Genomic DNA, 16,668 nt, shown 5'->3' on the forward strand with positions numbered 1-16,668 from the left:
TGGAGACCTAATTACAAGGTCCAAGGCTAAGAACATAAAAGAAGCACTCAATGGGCTTATTCAGGACATTTGGGCTAAGGACATATCAAGGCTTGAAGAGCTGGATTCAAATTCAAGACTCATTAATCTAATTTAGTTTATTGGGCTTGAATAAATCTAATATGGGCTTAATGAACATAAAGGAGCATATAGGAGTTTGGGCCTAATTAGCTCCAACAAAGATGGCCCATGCGTGTGAGTTACAGAAACTAGGGTTTCTTACTCCTAATGGTCGGCTACATAGTATTTTAGGAGTATTAGGACTTCCTTTTAGTTATCTTTTTTAGTTAGGATGTCTATCTCTATCTTATTTGAGTTATAATTCCATAATAGCTTAGAATTAGGATTTTCTAAAGGCTATTAAAGCCTAGTATGAATTTTTAAGTTCATTGATTGATTAATAATTAATATATTTTGTAAGTTTATATTCTATTCTTACTTCTTGTTTAGAGCTAATTCATACTTATCAAGCGATTCATTGTTTATGCTGTTCGAATCGTACTTATTAATTTAGAATCCATACTAAATTGTGGCGTCTTTTACCTTTAATACCTTAGGTTTGACAGTTTAATATACTTGAAGGGTCTGCGGTTTCCATTGATCTATTTCTAGATAGATCTTGGGCAATGAAATCAAACTTGCAAACAAGTTTAATCCTTTGGTATAGGTTAGGTTTTGTGTTCTTGTTTGAATGCATATCTTACTTATCAAGTAGTTGATCTATCCTTATGGCATACTTGGAATTGGGGTTTAAGGGACTTAGTTTTCCTTAGGTTCTAATTCTTTATCATCTTTCTAAGAAATCTATCTTCTAACCTTTCTTAGGGGTTGAATCGGATTGGTTCTTGGGGTTTTCATGTTAATGTGTTGGGGGTCTACAATTCAAAAGGGGTTCTCAAGCTTATTCATGGAGGTTCTATATTAATCATTCCATGTTCCTTTAGGCATGAGGACTCCTATTGAAATAAGAATTGGAATAAGAAATCACCCATTGATAAACACCAGAATAAGCGATATTCACTGGGCCAGGCGCACCCCCCTAGTAAAAGCTTACACAGCCGGTTGACCAAAATGAGGATCCCAAACTGCATGAGTAATAGGTCTTACGTGTAAAGGGTCTTGTACCCATGCTTCAAAATTTCCTTGCCAAGCTACATGAAAGAGATTTCCAGAAGTCCATAGAAAAATTATTGCTAATTGTCCGAAGTGAGAAGCAAAAATATTCTGATAAAGACGTTCCTCCGTAATATCATCATGACTCTCGAAGTCATGCGCAGTAGCAATAGCAAACCAAATACGACGAGTAGTGGGGTCCTGAACTAAGCCTTGGCTAAACCTTCGTAATCTTAATGCCATAATGCCTTTCAAATCCTCCTAGCCATTATCCTACTGCAATAATTCTTGCTAAGAAGAACGCCCATGTTGTGGCAATTCCACCCATAAGGTAATGGGTTACTCCTATATCACATCCTTGTATAATGCTCAAGGCTCGAGGCTCAGTAGTAGGAGCAACTTTTAATTTATTATGAGCCCACACGATTGATTCAATAAGTTCTTACCAATAACCACGACCACTGAATAGAAACATTAAACTAAAAGCCCATACAAAATGAGCCCCTAGGAAAAAAAGGTCATATGCAGATAATGAAGAACCATAAGATTGAATTACCTGGGATGCTTGTGCCCATAAGAAATCGTGGAGCCACCCATTAACAGTAATGGAACTTTGTGCAAAGTTTCCTCTCGTGATATGAGTTACCACCCTTTGATGACTTATACTACCCCAAACATCTGACTACATTTTCCAACTGAAATGGAATATTACTACCAAAATTGAATTGTACATCCAAAACAGCCCTAAGAAGACATGATCCCAAGCAGATACTTGACATGTTCCCCCTCTTCCAGGTCCATCACAAGGGAAATGAAAACCAAGATTTGCTTTATTCGGTATCAAACGAGAGCTACGGGCAAATAGAACTCCTTTCAGAAGTATTAATACTGTCACATGAATCATAAATGCATGAATGTGATGTACTATAAAATCTGCGGTTCCTAATGGAATCGGTAACAAAGTAACCTTGCCACCCACTGCTACTAAATCGCCACCCCCCAAGTCAAACTGGTGCTTGCTATTGCACCAGGAGTCGTTGCACCCTGTGCAATAGCATGGGTGTTTTGTATTCATTGAGCAAAGACGAGTTGTAATTGTATAGCAGTATCTAAAAATATATCTTGAAGGCGCCCTAAAGCACTCATGGTATCATTATGAATATATAAACCAAAACTGTGAAAGCCTAAAAATATACATACCCAACTGAGATATGATATGATTGCATCGCGATGCCTCAGGACATAATCTAATAGATCGTTATATTGAGTAGTTGGATCATAGTCTCTTACCATAAAAATGGCTGCATGCGCAGCAGCACCAACTATGAGAAATCCACCAATCCACATGTGATGTGTGAACAATGACAGTTGTGTACCATAGTCAGTAGCTAGATATGGATATAGAGGCATGGAATACATATGGTGAGCTACAACAATGGTTAAAGAACCCAACATAGCTAGGTTAAGAGATAATTGAGCATGCCACGACGTTGTTAGGATCTCATATAGGCCTTTATAGCCCTGACCTGTAAATGGGCCTCTATGAGCCTCTAAAATATCTTTTATACCATGACCAATACCCTAGTTAGTCCTATACATGTGACCAGCTACCAGGAAAAGAATTGCAATAGCTAAATGATGGTGTGCAATATCAGTCAGCCATAGACCCCCAGTCCCTGGATCTAATCCTCCACGAAAAGTAAGAAATTTCAAATATTTTGACAAATTCAAGGTGAAAAATGGGGTTTCTCCCTCAACAAAACTAGGATAAAGTTGAGCTAAAAGATCTCGATTCAAGATAAATTCATGAGGAAGTGGGATTTCTTTAGGATCCACTCCAGCGTTTAGAAACTGGTTAATTGGTAAAGAGACATGTACTTGATGCCCTGCCCAAGAAAGAGACCCAAGTCCTAGTAGCCCTGCTAAATGGTGGTTCAACATAGATTCTACATCTTGGAACCAAGCCAATTTTGGTGCAGCGTTGTGATAATGGAACCAACCGGCAAAAAGCATAAGGGCTGCAAAGACTAATGCACCAATTGCGATACAATATAGTTGTAATTCACTAGTTATTCTAGATGCTCTCCAAATCTGAAAAAAAACCAGAGGTTATTTGTATTCCTCGGAACCCTCCCCCATCACGATTCAATATTTCTTGGCCCACTATTGGCCAAACCACTTGGGCACTAGGTCCAATGTGAGTAGGATCACTTAGCCATGCTTCATAATTGGAAAAATGAGCACCGTGGAGATACATGCCACTCAGCCAAAGAAAGATGATTGAGAGTTGGCTGAAATGAGCACTAAATACTTTTCGAGAAATCTCCTTCAAATAACTGGTATGGCTATCGAAATCGTGAGCATCAGCATGTAGGTTCCAGATCCAAGTGGTAGTATATGGTCCTTTAGCTATTGTTCTTGAGAAATGCCCCGGTCTAGCCCATTCCTCGAAAGAAGTTTTGACGGGATCCCTATCTATCAAAATTTTTACTTCTGGTTCCGGCGAATGAATAATCATTGAGTCCTCCTCTTTCCGGACAACGCATATAAAGAGACCCGCAACAATCGAGTCAAGCAATTAGTGAACTAGGAATGCAATTGACAAGCTTGACCAATGACATTAGGGCGTGACTTGATGATCTAGTAGGACGAGACACAAATCCACACGCGTAAAATCATGTTGCTTTTGATTATTCGAAGCAGGAATGCATGCGTTTCGATGTTTGTGACACATATAATTATGTAATTTTGGCTGGGGTGTTATTAGGTATGCTCACATGATTTTTTCCTTGTTTCTGTTATTCTAGAGTAGGAAACTTGGGACTACGAGAGTTATTGACCAGTCAACTCCTTTTTTTTTATTATGATAGTTTAGTTTTATTTGGGGAGCATAAATACCACTCTTGAGAGAAGGCACATAGAAGCGGCAATTATAGACACTGATCCAATGCTTAGACGAATATGAAGAAAGAAAATTAGTTGATCGAGTATTAATATCATTCTCCGAATGATCGCAAATGACTCTTTTGGAGGAAAGATGGAACGATGAGAATCAAGCGCAAACAAATATTTTGATTCAGGATTTGCACCATTAGGATCTCTATCATTCATTACTCCTTTAGGCATGATGACACATGATGACACAAGGATTGGTTTAAGGAATAATGGAAACACAATTGATAAGCTTGACCGTTGGCATTGGGGCTTAGCTTTAAGATCAAGCAAGACGAGACATAAATCCACACACGTAAGGGAGAAATCATAATGTTATCAATGAATCTAAGCGTAATATAATCAAGAATGCGAGCTCTTTGGTCTTTGGGAGGCATATAATTAAGTAATTTGGTTTGGAGTGATATTAGGTAGGCCCACATGAATTTTTTCTTATTTTCATTAAGTGGGTTCATAAAATTTGGGATCTCCATAATTCCTTGTTCCTCAAGGCACGAGGACTCCTTATGATATAAGAATTGTCGTAAGGATTGGTTAAGAACTCTCATACTCCCAAATTTGATGATCAAGCAGGACAAAACGTAAATCCATGTGCGTAAAGGGGAAGTCGTGTTATTTTTAATAAATCCAAGTGCAATACAAGCGAGAATGTGAGAGTTTTGATTTTTGGGACGTATATAATGATGTAATTTGGATAAGAGTGTTATTAGGTGGGCACATGCGAATTTCCCTTTCATTCTGTTAAGCTGGCTCATAAAATTTGGAACTTCAAGAGTTCTTGACCAGTCAACTCCTTTCTCATTCTTGATTTGACTTCAGTTTATTCATCTTTCGTTATTTATTTATTCATATTTAGATTCTACTTCCTTCTTCTTCTGGAATGAGAACTCTTACACTATAAAAAGCGCACGCAACTGAATACTTAAGGCTAATGAGCATATTATTTCAGTTTTCTACCGCACGGGAAATCAAGTTTTGGGTTCTTCTAAGAGCTTTATGGACTTATCAACACTCACGCTCGCGAGCATAGACTTATCGCTCACGTTCTTCTTTTCTTTTATGTTTTGTTGATCATGTATTATTATCATTGATATGGAACCTCCATGAATAAGATTGAGAACCCCTTTTGAATTGCGGACCCCCAACGCATTAACATGAAAATCCTAAGAACCAATTCGGTTCCACTCTTAAGAAAGGTTAGAAAACGTATTACTAAGAAAGATGATTAAGAATTAGAATTCAGAAAACTTGTTCCTAAATTCCAATTTCGAAACATTCTATAAGAAAATGATCAATCTACTTGAATGTTTCTTAAGCATGCATTCTACATAAGAACACAAAGACAAAGCAAACAAGCTTTAAGGTAAAAGTACCAATTATCATTCAATTTTTAACTTCAACTTCAACTTTTTAATTCATTATATTAAAATTCGTACTAGCCTTATTTAGGCCTTAGAAAACCCTAGATCTTAACTAATAATGATTTACATCTGATATAGGATAAAAATAACCTTCCTAACTAAATGAGATAACTTAAAAGAAGTCCTAATTAGGTTAAAATACATGTGTGGCCGTCCAAAATAAGCCATAAGCCCTACTTTACATAAGTCATATAGATGGACCTCACAGCATAAGCTAAGTTAGGCCTAAAGTCTTCATATGCTCCAATTCAGCTTTTTTGGTCTTTTTAAGCCCAATTAGATTCGTTCAAGCCTAATAAACTGAATTAGATTAATGAGCCTTGAACTTGAATCCAATTCTTCAAGCCCTAATGTTTCCTTAGCCCAAATGTTTTGGATAAGCTCATTGACTTACAATTTGAATCGAGCTAGGACTCCTAGTTAAATTAGGATTTCTAGTTGAATTAGAATTCCTTTTATTGCTTGAAGTCCTCACATCATCAGGACTCCTTGTAAGATTAGGATTCCTAGTTGATTCATAACTCCTTATTTGATTAGGATTCCTTGAGCTAGTAGGATTTGCATCATCAAGAATCCTTGTTGGAGTAGGATTATTTATGCTAATTTCGTTCGTATCAATCACTCTCTGAATGATCGTGGATGAATCTTTTAGAGGAAAGGGGGAACGCCGAGAATTGCGGCATGCCCAAATATTATAATTCAAGATTTGCACCATTATGATCTCCATCCTTCCTTGTTCCTCTAGGCACGAGGACTCTTGATGATGCAAGGTTGTGCATAAGGAATCATGGGAACATAATTAACAAGCTTGACCGGTGACATTGGGGCTTAGCTTAATGATCAAGCACGAAAGACATAAAGCCAAGTGCATAAGGGAGAAATCATGTTATTTTCTATTAATCCAAGTATAATACAAGCCGGAATTCAAGCGCTTTGATGTTTGAAATGCATATAATGTAGTAATTTGGGTCAGAGTGTTTTTAAGTTGGCTCACTTGAATTTACCCTTATTTTTATTAAGATAGTTCATAAAATTTGGGACTATGAGAGTTGTTGCCTAGTCAACTCTTCTCTAGTTCCTGATTTAACTTTAGTTTATTAATCTTTATTTATTTATTGATTCATATTTAGCATCTAGTTTCTTCTTCTTATGGAATAAGGGCTTTCGCACTATAAAGACCGCATGCAACCGAATACTTGCAACTAATGAGCATATTATTTAAGTTCTCTACCTCGTAGGAAATCAAGTTATGGGTTCTTTCAGGAAATTTATGGACTTATCAACACTGGCACTAGCGAGCATCCTCACGTCCTTCCTTTCTCTTATATTCTTTATCTGTGCTTGTGTTTAAATCAATTCAATTTGATCCTTAAGCTCAGTCGTATGGAAGAGAATAAAAAAATTTTGATTTCTTTCCTTATTGAATCTGAAATCCTACTAATATTCTTATTTGTATGTTTCTTTTGTGTCTCTTTTCCTAATCTTTATCTAGTATGTTAGTTTGTTTTTATATGTGGAGCATAAACACGAGTGTTGAGTGAAAGCGCATGGAAGTGGCAATTATAGTCACTGATCCAATGCTTAAACGAATGCGAAAAAACAAAATTATTTCATCGAGTATTGATATCATTCTCCAAATGATTGCAGATGAATCTTTTGGAAGAAAGAGGGAGTAATAAGAATCCAAGCATGAACAAATACTCTGATTCAAGATTTGCACCATTGGATCTCTATCATTCCTTATTCCTCTAGGCACAACGAGACATAATGACACAATGATTAGCTTAAGGAATCATGGAAATGCAATTGATAAACTTGATTGGTGGCATTAGGGCTTGGCTTTAAAATCAAGCAAGATGAGACATAAATCCATGCATAAAAGATAGAAATCATAATGTTATCAATGAATCCAAGCATAATATAATAAGGAATGTGAGATTTTTGATCTTTAGAATGCATATAATTAAGTAATTTGCTTTAAAGTGTTATTAGGTAGGCTCGCATAAATTTCCCCTTATTTTCATTAAGTTGGTTCGTAAATTTGGGATCTCCATCATTTCTTGTTCCTCAAGGCACGAGGACTCCTGATGACACAAGGATTGCCGTAAGGACTAGTTAACAACTCTTATAGTCCTAAATTTGATGATCAAGCAGGATGAGGCGTAAATCCATGCACGTAAGTGAGAAGTCATGTTGTTTTCAATAAAACCAAGCGTAATACAAGCGGGAATACGGGCATTTTGTTGTTTGGGATACATATAATGAAGTAATTTAGATCAAAATGTTATTAGGTACGCCCATGCAAATTTCTTCTTATTTTTGTTAAGCTGGCTTATAAAATTTAGGACTACGAGAGTTGTTGACCAGTCAACTCCTCTCTCGTTCTTGATTTGACTTCAGTTTATACATCTTTCTTTATTTATTTATTCATATTTAGCTTCTAGTGTCTTCCTCTTATGCTCACATTGCCGCTTGTATCATGCTTGGATAAATAAAAAACAACATGATTTCTCCCTTATGCACATGGATTTATGTCTCGTCCTGCATGATCATCAAACTAAGCCCCAATGCCACCATTGAAGCTTGTCACTTGTATTCCCATGATTCCATATGCCAAACCTTGTGTCATCAGGAGTCCTCGTGCCTAGGGGAACAAGGAAGGATGCAAATCCCAGTAGTGCAAATCCTGAATCAGAATATTGGAGCATGCCTCGATTCTCGTTGTTCTCTTTTTCCTCTAAAAGATTCATTTGCAATAATTTGGGAATGATATCAATACACAATCAACTAATATTCTTTCTTGGCATTCATCGAAACATTGGATCGGTGCCTATAATTGTCGCTTCCACTCAACACTCATGATTATGCTCCCCAAATAAAACTAAACCATCATACTAGGCAAACATTTAAAATAAGAATATAGGTAAGATTTGAGATCCGATATGAAAAAAAATCATAAGTTCTTTGTTCTCTTCCATATGGCTAAGCATAAGGATCAAATCGAATTGATTTAAACACAAGGGTAGATAAAAATATAAGAGAAAGAAAGGGAGGGATAAGTCTATGTTCGCTAGCACAAGTGTTGATAAGTCCACAAAGTTCTTGAAAGAACCCATAACTTGATTTCCCGCAAGGTAGAGAACTGAAATAATATGCTCATTGGCCTCAAGTATTCGGTTGTATGCGGTTTTTATATTGCAAAAGCCCAAATTCCATATGAAGAAGAAACTAGAAGCTAAATACAAATAAAAATGAATAAACTAAAGTCAAATCAAGAATGAGAGAAGAGTTAACTAGGCAAGAACTCTCACAGTCTTAAATTTTATGAGCCAGCTTAATGAAAACAAGAGAAAATTTGTGTGGGCCTATGTCATATCACTTTGATCCAAATTACTTTATTATCTGCATTTCAAACATCAAAGAGCTTGAATTTTAGCTTGTATTACGCTTGGATTAATCGAAAACAATATGATTTCTCACTTATACACGTGTATGCTAATCTTTGTATCATCAAGAGTCCTGGTTCTTGAAGAAATAAGGAATAATGGAGATCTTAATGGTGCAAATCCTGAATCAGAATTATTTAGGCGTGCCTCGATTCTCGTTATTCCCTCTTTCCTTTAAAAGATTCCTCTACAATCATTTAGAGAATGATATCCATAATCAACTAATTTTCTTTCGTCGCATTTGTCTAAGCATTCATCCGTGCCTATGGTTGCCACTTCCACGCGCTATCACTCAGAACTCGTGTTTTTGCTCCCCAAATAAAACCAAACCATCTTATAAGGCAGAGAATAGAGAGAAGGATATAAGAAAAATAAATAAAATGAGAACATAGGTAGGATTTCGTATCCGATAATGAAAAAAGTTACAAGTTCTGTATTCTCTTCCATACTGCTAAGCGTAAGCATCAAATTGAATTGATTTAAGCATAAGGGTAGACAAAGAACAAAAGAGAAAGGAAGAATGTGAGGGATAAGTCTATGCTCACTAGTGCGACTATTAATAAGTCCACAGAGTTCTTGAAAGAATCCATAACTTGATTTTCTAAAACTGAATAGTATGCTCATTAGCCTCAAGTATTCGTGATGCGATTCTTGATGGATTTTGCAAGAAACACGTTGCATAATTGTTGCCAAGAATTTCTAAAGTTAGATTCACGAACAAAGACCTCGACCCAACACTTTATTAGAAGTTTGAACCTTGGTATAGAAGGGTTTTGGACACCACACTCATGATTAGAAAGAAGGTGAGTGATAAGTATCAAAGAAAGCAATAAGAACAAGTCTTGATTAGTTCACAAGTTCTTAGAGGAACCAAAAGTTGAATTCTCTCAATGGAATCAATAATAAAAAATATTTATTAACCTAAACCATTCGGCTATAGTGTGTTTAAATAGCCCAAGATACAACCTTTACTTCCTTTACACGTTTAGGAAGAAACTATAATTGGAAAGTAAAAATCAAAGACTAAATTAGAAGCTTCCTAAATAACAAAATAGGTAACTAGAGTGATTTAGGCAATCATTGATATACGAAGAATGGACTAAATCAACTTCTAATATTCCAAATAATTAAAAGGGGCGGCTGCCCTTGTTTCCTAAATAAAATTAGGTGCCTGGGTCAAGCTCACAAGCGTGCACCTCCTTGTTTCCTCTTTAAGCTTCTTTCATTTCTTCTTCTTTAAAAGTTTAGCCTTCCCTTATTCGCTTGAGTAAAATTTCACCCACTTAAGGGTTCATGGCCCAACATGTTGAATTAGGTTAATAACAAGATTGGGCTTGATTAACTCTAACTCTTCATATGGCTTCGAAGGTTTGGCCCAAATATCTTGAATAAGACCATTTAAGTCTGCCGTCATTCTTGTGGCTCTAGCTCTTGTAATTGGGCCTCCCTTGATGAATAATGGATCACTTGGCTTGGAACTTGATCTCCTTGACTTAGTTGGCTATTTGGTTCTTTGGGCTTTGGGGTTGCATCATTTCCCCCCTCTTCAAAAGGATTTATCCTCAAATCAGAACCTACATCAAAGAGAGTTAAATCAGCAACATTGAGAGTAGCACTAATATTATACTCACAGGGTAAATCAAGTTTGTAAGCATTGTCATTGATCCTTTCAACCACTTGAAACATATTGCTCCATCCTCTTCTTAATGTTTATCCAACCTTATCATGCAATTGCTTCACATATTCAACCTTTCTTGCACTATCTAAATTAACACGCTCATGTATGGGCAAATGAGATAAATCTAATGGAGTTAAAGGATTAAAACCATAAAAAAATCTCAAAAGTTGAATACTTAGTAGCAGAACGAACACTCCTGTTATAAGCAAATTCAACATGTGGCAAATATTCTTCCCAAGTTTTTTTTAATGATAGTATGCAAAAGAGTAGACAAAGTTCTATTAACTACTTCCATTTGAACATCAGTTTGTGAATGACAAGTAGCAGAAAAAAATAGTTTAATGCCTAACTTACACAACAAAGCCTTCCAAAAGTAACTCAAGAACTTAGCATCTTTATCACTCACAATAGTTCGAGGCATAGCATGTAAACACAACATCTCTTTGAAAAATAAATCAGCTATATGTGATGCATCATTGGTTTGATGACATGGAACAAAGTGTGCCATCCTAGAAAACCTATCAACAACCACATATATTGAATCTTTACCACTCCTAGACCTAGGTAAACCAAGCACACAGTCCATAGAAATATCAATCCAAGGTGTAGTAGGAATAGGTAATGGTGTATAAAACCCATGGGGTTTAACCTTAGATTTGGCATATTTGCAATTAATACAATTATCACATATTCGCACAACATCACGCTTCATATTTGGCCAAAAGAAATGTTCGTGCAACATATCCAAAGTCTTGGCAATACTAAAATGCCCCATTAAGCCGCCCCTATGAGCTTCCCTCACAAGTAATTCACGCAAAGAACACATAGGCACACATAAACATTTTTCCATAAATAAGTATCCATCATGCCTATAGAACTTGCGAAATGAAACTTACTCACAAGCGCTAAACACATTGCAAAATTCATAATTATTTAAATATAATTCCTTAATATGCTCAAATCCTAATAGTTTTGAATCTAAAGTGGAAAGAAGAGCATACCTCTGAGATAATGCATCTGCTACAACATTGTCTTTACCTTGCTTATACTTGATAACCTAAGGAAAGGACTCAATGAATTTGCTCCATTTAGCATCTCGCCTATTCAGCTTATTTTGTCCCTTCAAATGCTTTAAGAATTCATGATCGATGTGGCTCACAAACGCTTTAGGCCAAAGGCAATGTTGCCAAGTCTTTAAGTCCACGAACCAATTCTTTATCATATGTTGGGTAATTCAAGGCTGCCCCATTCAATTTTTCCCTAAAGTAATTAGGCGTCCTTCTTGCATCAACATGGCTCCAATGCCAATATCCGAAGCATCACACTCAACCTTAAAGTTTTAGCAAAGTTAAATAAAACAAGTACAGGTGCCAAAATAATTTTTTCTTTAAGCAAATTAAAGGCCTCATCTTGTTATTCACCCCACTTAAACCCTACACTTTTCTTAATAACTTCAGTTAAAGGTGCGACTAAAATCCTTCACAAGCCTCCTATAAAAGCTAGCTAAGCCATGGAAACTCCTTACATCCCCAACAGAAGTAGATTTCGGCCACTCTTTAATGGCCTTTACCTTTTCTTCATCAACTTCTATTCTATTTGCACTCATAATGAATCCAAAAAACACAAGCTTATTAGTGCAAAAGAACACTTCTTGAAATTGACAAATAAAGAACACTTATCAATTGAATAATCACATAAATTGAATACGACATTGGCATAATCAAAGTTCAAAGTCAAAGGTTGTAAATTTGCAAGGAACTCAAGTAACATCGGTTTAACCTGGCCAAATTAACATATTGAATACAGTGCAATTGCTTTCAAGAATGAAAGATCGAGATGGATAATCAATTACTAGTATGTAAAATAAGTCATTAATTACAAAAGAATAAACTAAACTTAAATGTCATGAAAAACCTAGGTCCTAACATCCTAAGAATAGCCCATTATCATTGCCTTAAATAATTAAGGGATAGAGCCACAAATACCTACCCCACACTTGAGTATAACACTGTCCATAGTGTTAGAAAAATTAAAACTAGGTATAGCACATAACTAGCACATCATAAAAAAAATGAAGATCATATTAAATGTACATATCAAGACGGCAAAGCATAGTGTTCCACTAAAATAACATAACATGAAAGAAAAATGAAAGAAAATAACATAAAATGAAAATGCAAAAAGATATGAAAATAAAGTAAAATAAAAAGGAAAAGGAAAAGAAAAATAGCACAAATTTTTTTCATTGATGGAAGTCTGCCGAAGGCGCATCCTCACTGGCCGGATCTGCTGGAGGGTGAGAAGTAGGGGAAGGCGCTGAAAGAGGGGCGGTGGTGGTGGTACAGGGTCCGTGAAGCAAGCTGTTAGATCAAACTCCATATCATCGATGAATCACTGATTTTGTGCTCCGGTCTCCGCCAACTTTTGGATCTGCTCCGCCATTAGGTCTGTCAGGTGGCCTGCCTATCCAGCCCATGCATAAGCTGCTGGAGCATACCGTTTAAACCCTGAAATTGTACCCTAGTCTCGTCTTGAAACTGCCCAAACTTCTTTCTATACTGCACAAACTCAGTATATAGTGCTGCTGCTATAAATCGCAGACTGGATCTAGAAGGTCAGCCAAAGCATTAATCTGAGCACTCGATGTCCCTATAGAATAAGAAGAGGAGGCTCCAGATGTAGGCATAAACACTCTAGTTGGGTAGGAATCCTAACATTTGGAATCTCAGTCGTCGTGTCTTAGGCTCCTCTAGCTGCTGCCTCTCTAGCCTCCCTTACTATTCCGCTGACGAGCATGTACTTTATGCCATGTGGGTGTCGAGTAGCCGTGATCATGTGGGTGTCGAGTAGCCGTGAAACACGAGTGATATGACATTTTAATTAAGAGAGACACGTGAGGGAGTGTTTTTGTGAGGCTATCCTAACTTGTTTATCAGGTTTTGTATAATGTCAAAAGAACAAGTTTCAAGTAGTGTTGGAGCATCTATTGAGCAAACTTTGCAAGCAATGCAAAAGGAGTTTGAAAGAATATATAGGCGGATGGATGACGTTGTTAAAGTGTGAGAAGTCAAGGTGAAACTATTACAAGGATTCAATATGAGCCTAGAAGAGAAAGGCAACTAGCCTATGAACAAGAGGATTACGATGCTCAAGATGACTTGGAGGATGACCAAGCAACCACTCTTGGTAGAGATTACCATCCTAGGAGACACAATAAGAGATCAAGGCAAGATGGTGTAGATCGTAACCTAGGTAGCATCAAAATGAAAATTCCTTCCTTTCAAGGAAAGAATGATCCTGATGTCTACTTGGAATGGGAGTAAAAGGTGGAGATGATCTTTGAATACCATAACCATTTGGAGGAGAAAAAGGTAAAACTTCCCACCATTGAGTTTTGTGATTACACTAGTGTTTAGTGGCATTAATTGTGTAGGGAAAGGAGATGAAATGGAGAAAGACCCATAGGGTCATGGATGGAGATGAAATGCATCATGAGGAAGAGGTTCATTCCTAACCATTACAATAGAGATTTGCATCAACCATTGCAAACTCTAAGGCAACGGACTATGAGTGTGGAGGAGTACCATAAAGAAATTGAAATGGCTATGAATAAAGCAAATGTGAAGGAGGATAGAGAGGCCACCATGGCAAGATCCTTGAATGGTCTAAACAAGAATATTGTTGGTCTTGTGGAGTTGCAACATTATATGGAGCTTGAGGACATGATGAATGTGGCCATGAAAATTGAAAGGCAGCTCAAGTGAAAAGGTCCAAGTAAGTTTGATTCTAAGCTTAATTTGAGTTCTAGTTCTTCTAATTGTGAAATCGAATTGGAGTAAAAAGGATGATAAATTCACTAAGCCTGAAGTGGATGAGGATAAGAATAAAAAGGAAATAGGCAGCAAAAATAAAGTTGAGAATCAAGCTAATCAATCTAGAAATTGAAATGTTTTAAGTGTCTTTGACATGGTCATTATGCACGTGACTGCACTAATAAGAGGACCATGATTGTTAGAGACGGAATTATTGAATCTGAAAGTGAAAATAAAAATGATGATGAGAATGATGACATGCCAACTTTAGAAGATGTTAGTGAGGTTGAGTATGCTAAAGGGGATGTGTTAGTAGTATAACGCATACCTAATTTGCAACATAAACATGATGAACATGGAGAGCAGTGTGAGAATTTGTTTAATACTCATTGTTCAATTGCTGATAAGTTGTGTAACATGATTATTGATAGTGGAAGTTGGACTAATATTGCTAGTACTTTGCTTGTGGAAAAATTGAAATTACCAACTACCAAACACCCAAGGGCTTATAAGTTGCAATGGTTGAACGATAGTGGTGTTATGAAGGTAAATAAGCAAGTGCTAATTTTCTTTTTCCATTGGGAGATATAAGGATGAGGTGCTTTGTGACGTGATTCCTATATATGCTGGACATGTTTTATTGGGAAGACCTTGGCAATATGATAAGCATGTGATTTATGATGGGTTCAAGAATCAATATTCCTTGACAATTGATGGATAACAGTTAAGTCTTGGACCATTACCTCCCAAGGCCATTTTTTATGATCAAATGAGAATTAAACAATAATATGAAGAGCTTGAATCTTCATATATGGAAAATTTGGGGAGGAAGCAAGAAATAATGAAAAAAGAAAAAGGTGAGGTAAGTGGTAAAAGTGAATGTAATGGGAAGCACAAGGTGAGAGAAAACAAGGGAGATGAGAATGAAAGAAAAATTAATGTATATGCAAAGACAAGTGATGTGAGGAAAACACTAACCTTGAGGTAGCCATTACTTGTACTCATGTTATTCTTAAGCTAGTGTTATTCTTAAGCTTTTGTAGGAATATGAAGACCTCTTTTTCAAAGATGTTCCTAAAGGATTACCATAATTTGAGGAATTGAACATCAAATTGATTTCATTCTGGGTGCAAGCATACCAAATAGGCCAGCAAATAGATGTAACCCTGAGAAGGAAAAAGAAATCCAAAGGAAAATAAGTGAGCTTATGGATAGGGGGGTACGTAAGAGAAAGAATGAGTCCATGTGCGGTTCCTGTAATTTTAATGCCTAAGAAAGATTGTTCATGGAGGATGTGTGTTGATTGTCATGCCGTCAATAAAATAACAGTAAAGTATTGGCATCCTATACCTAGGCTAGATGACATGTTGGATGATTGCACGGTGCTTATGTGTTTTCTAAAGTGTATTTAAAATCTGGATATCATCAAATAAGAATGCATGAGGGTGATGAATGGAAAACCGCTTTCAAAACAAAACATGGATTATATGAGTGGTTAGTCATGCCGTTTAGTTTAACTAATGCTTCAAGTACTTTTATGCGGTTGATGATTCATGTTTTGCGCGCTTTCGTTGGAAAGTTTGTAATGGTTTATTTTGATGATAATCTTGTGTATAGCAAATCTTTATATGAGCATGTAATACACTTAAAGCTTGTTTTTCATGTGTTAAGGCAAGAGATATTATATGCTAATCTTAAGAAATGCACTTTTTGCACTAATGAAATTACTTTTCTTGGATATATTGCTAATGATAAGGGAATTCATCAATTCTTTTAGTTTTATGCTCTACTCCGAGTAAAGATTTGCCTGATTTTTATTTGCACATATAGAGCAAATGCCCCAATACTGTGTCTTATTGTTACAACTTCTTTTTTACTTAATTCATTTCTTGATCTCTCTCAATATCTCTCTCAATTCAAAAATCTAGGATTTGAGTTTATGTCCTTTCATTGATTCCTCCTAAATTGCATTGATTTTAATCAAGAAAAAGTAAAAGTAATTAGAGAGTGGTCGAAACCTACTAGTGTGCATGATGTTAGGAGTTTTTATGGTCTTGCTCGCTTTTATAGGAGATTCATTAAGGATTTCTCTACAATTGGTGCACCTTTAACTGAATGCATTAAAAGAATGTGGCTTCCAAGTAGGGAAAAGAACAAGATGATGCTTTTGATTTGCTAAAAGACAAACTCAGTTCACACCTTTATTT

At 36.3% G+C, this 16,668-nt stretch overlaps 1 protein-coding gene and 1 pseudogene across 1 annotated transcript; both read right to left on the reverse strand.

Annotated features, from left to right (window-relative positions):
- Positions 1–1,089: 1,089 nt before the first annotated feature.
- On the reverse strand, positions 1,090–1,395 carry LOC125369543 (photosystem I P700 chlorophyll a apoprotein A2-like). Its single transcript, XM_048372315.1, has one exon. It carries the CDS (start codon positions 1,393–1,395, stop codon positions 1,090–1,092), a length of 306 nt encoding a protein of 101 aa, XP_048228272.1.
- Positions 1,201–3,714, reverse strand: LOC125369480 (annotated as a pseudogene).
- Between the last annotated feature and the right edge of the window lie 12,954 nt (positions 3,715–16,668).

The sequence above is a fragment of the Ricinus communis genome, chromosome 3 (genome assembly GCF_019578655.1).
Source record: "Ricinus communis isolate WT05 ecotype wild-type chromosome 3, ASM1957865v1, whole genome shotgun sequence".
Lineage (NCBI taxonomy): Eukaryota > Viridiplantae > Streptophyta > Magnoliopsida > Malpighiales > Euphorbiaceae > Ricinus > Ricinus communis.

Coding starts and splice junctions, on each gene's coding strand:
- LOC125369543 (XM_048372315.1), bottom strand. CDS start 1,395: ATGGCATTAAGATTACGAAGGTTTAGCCAAGGCTTAGTTCAGGACCCC.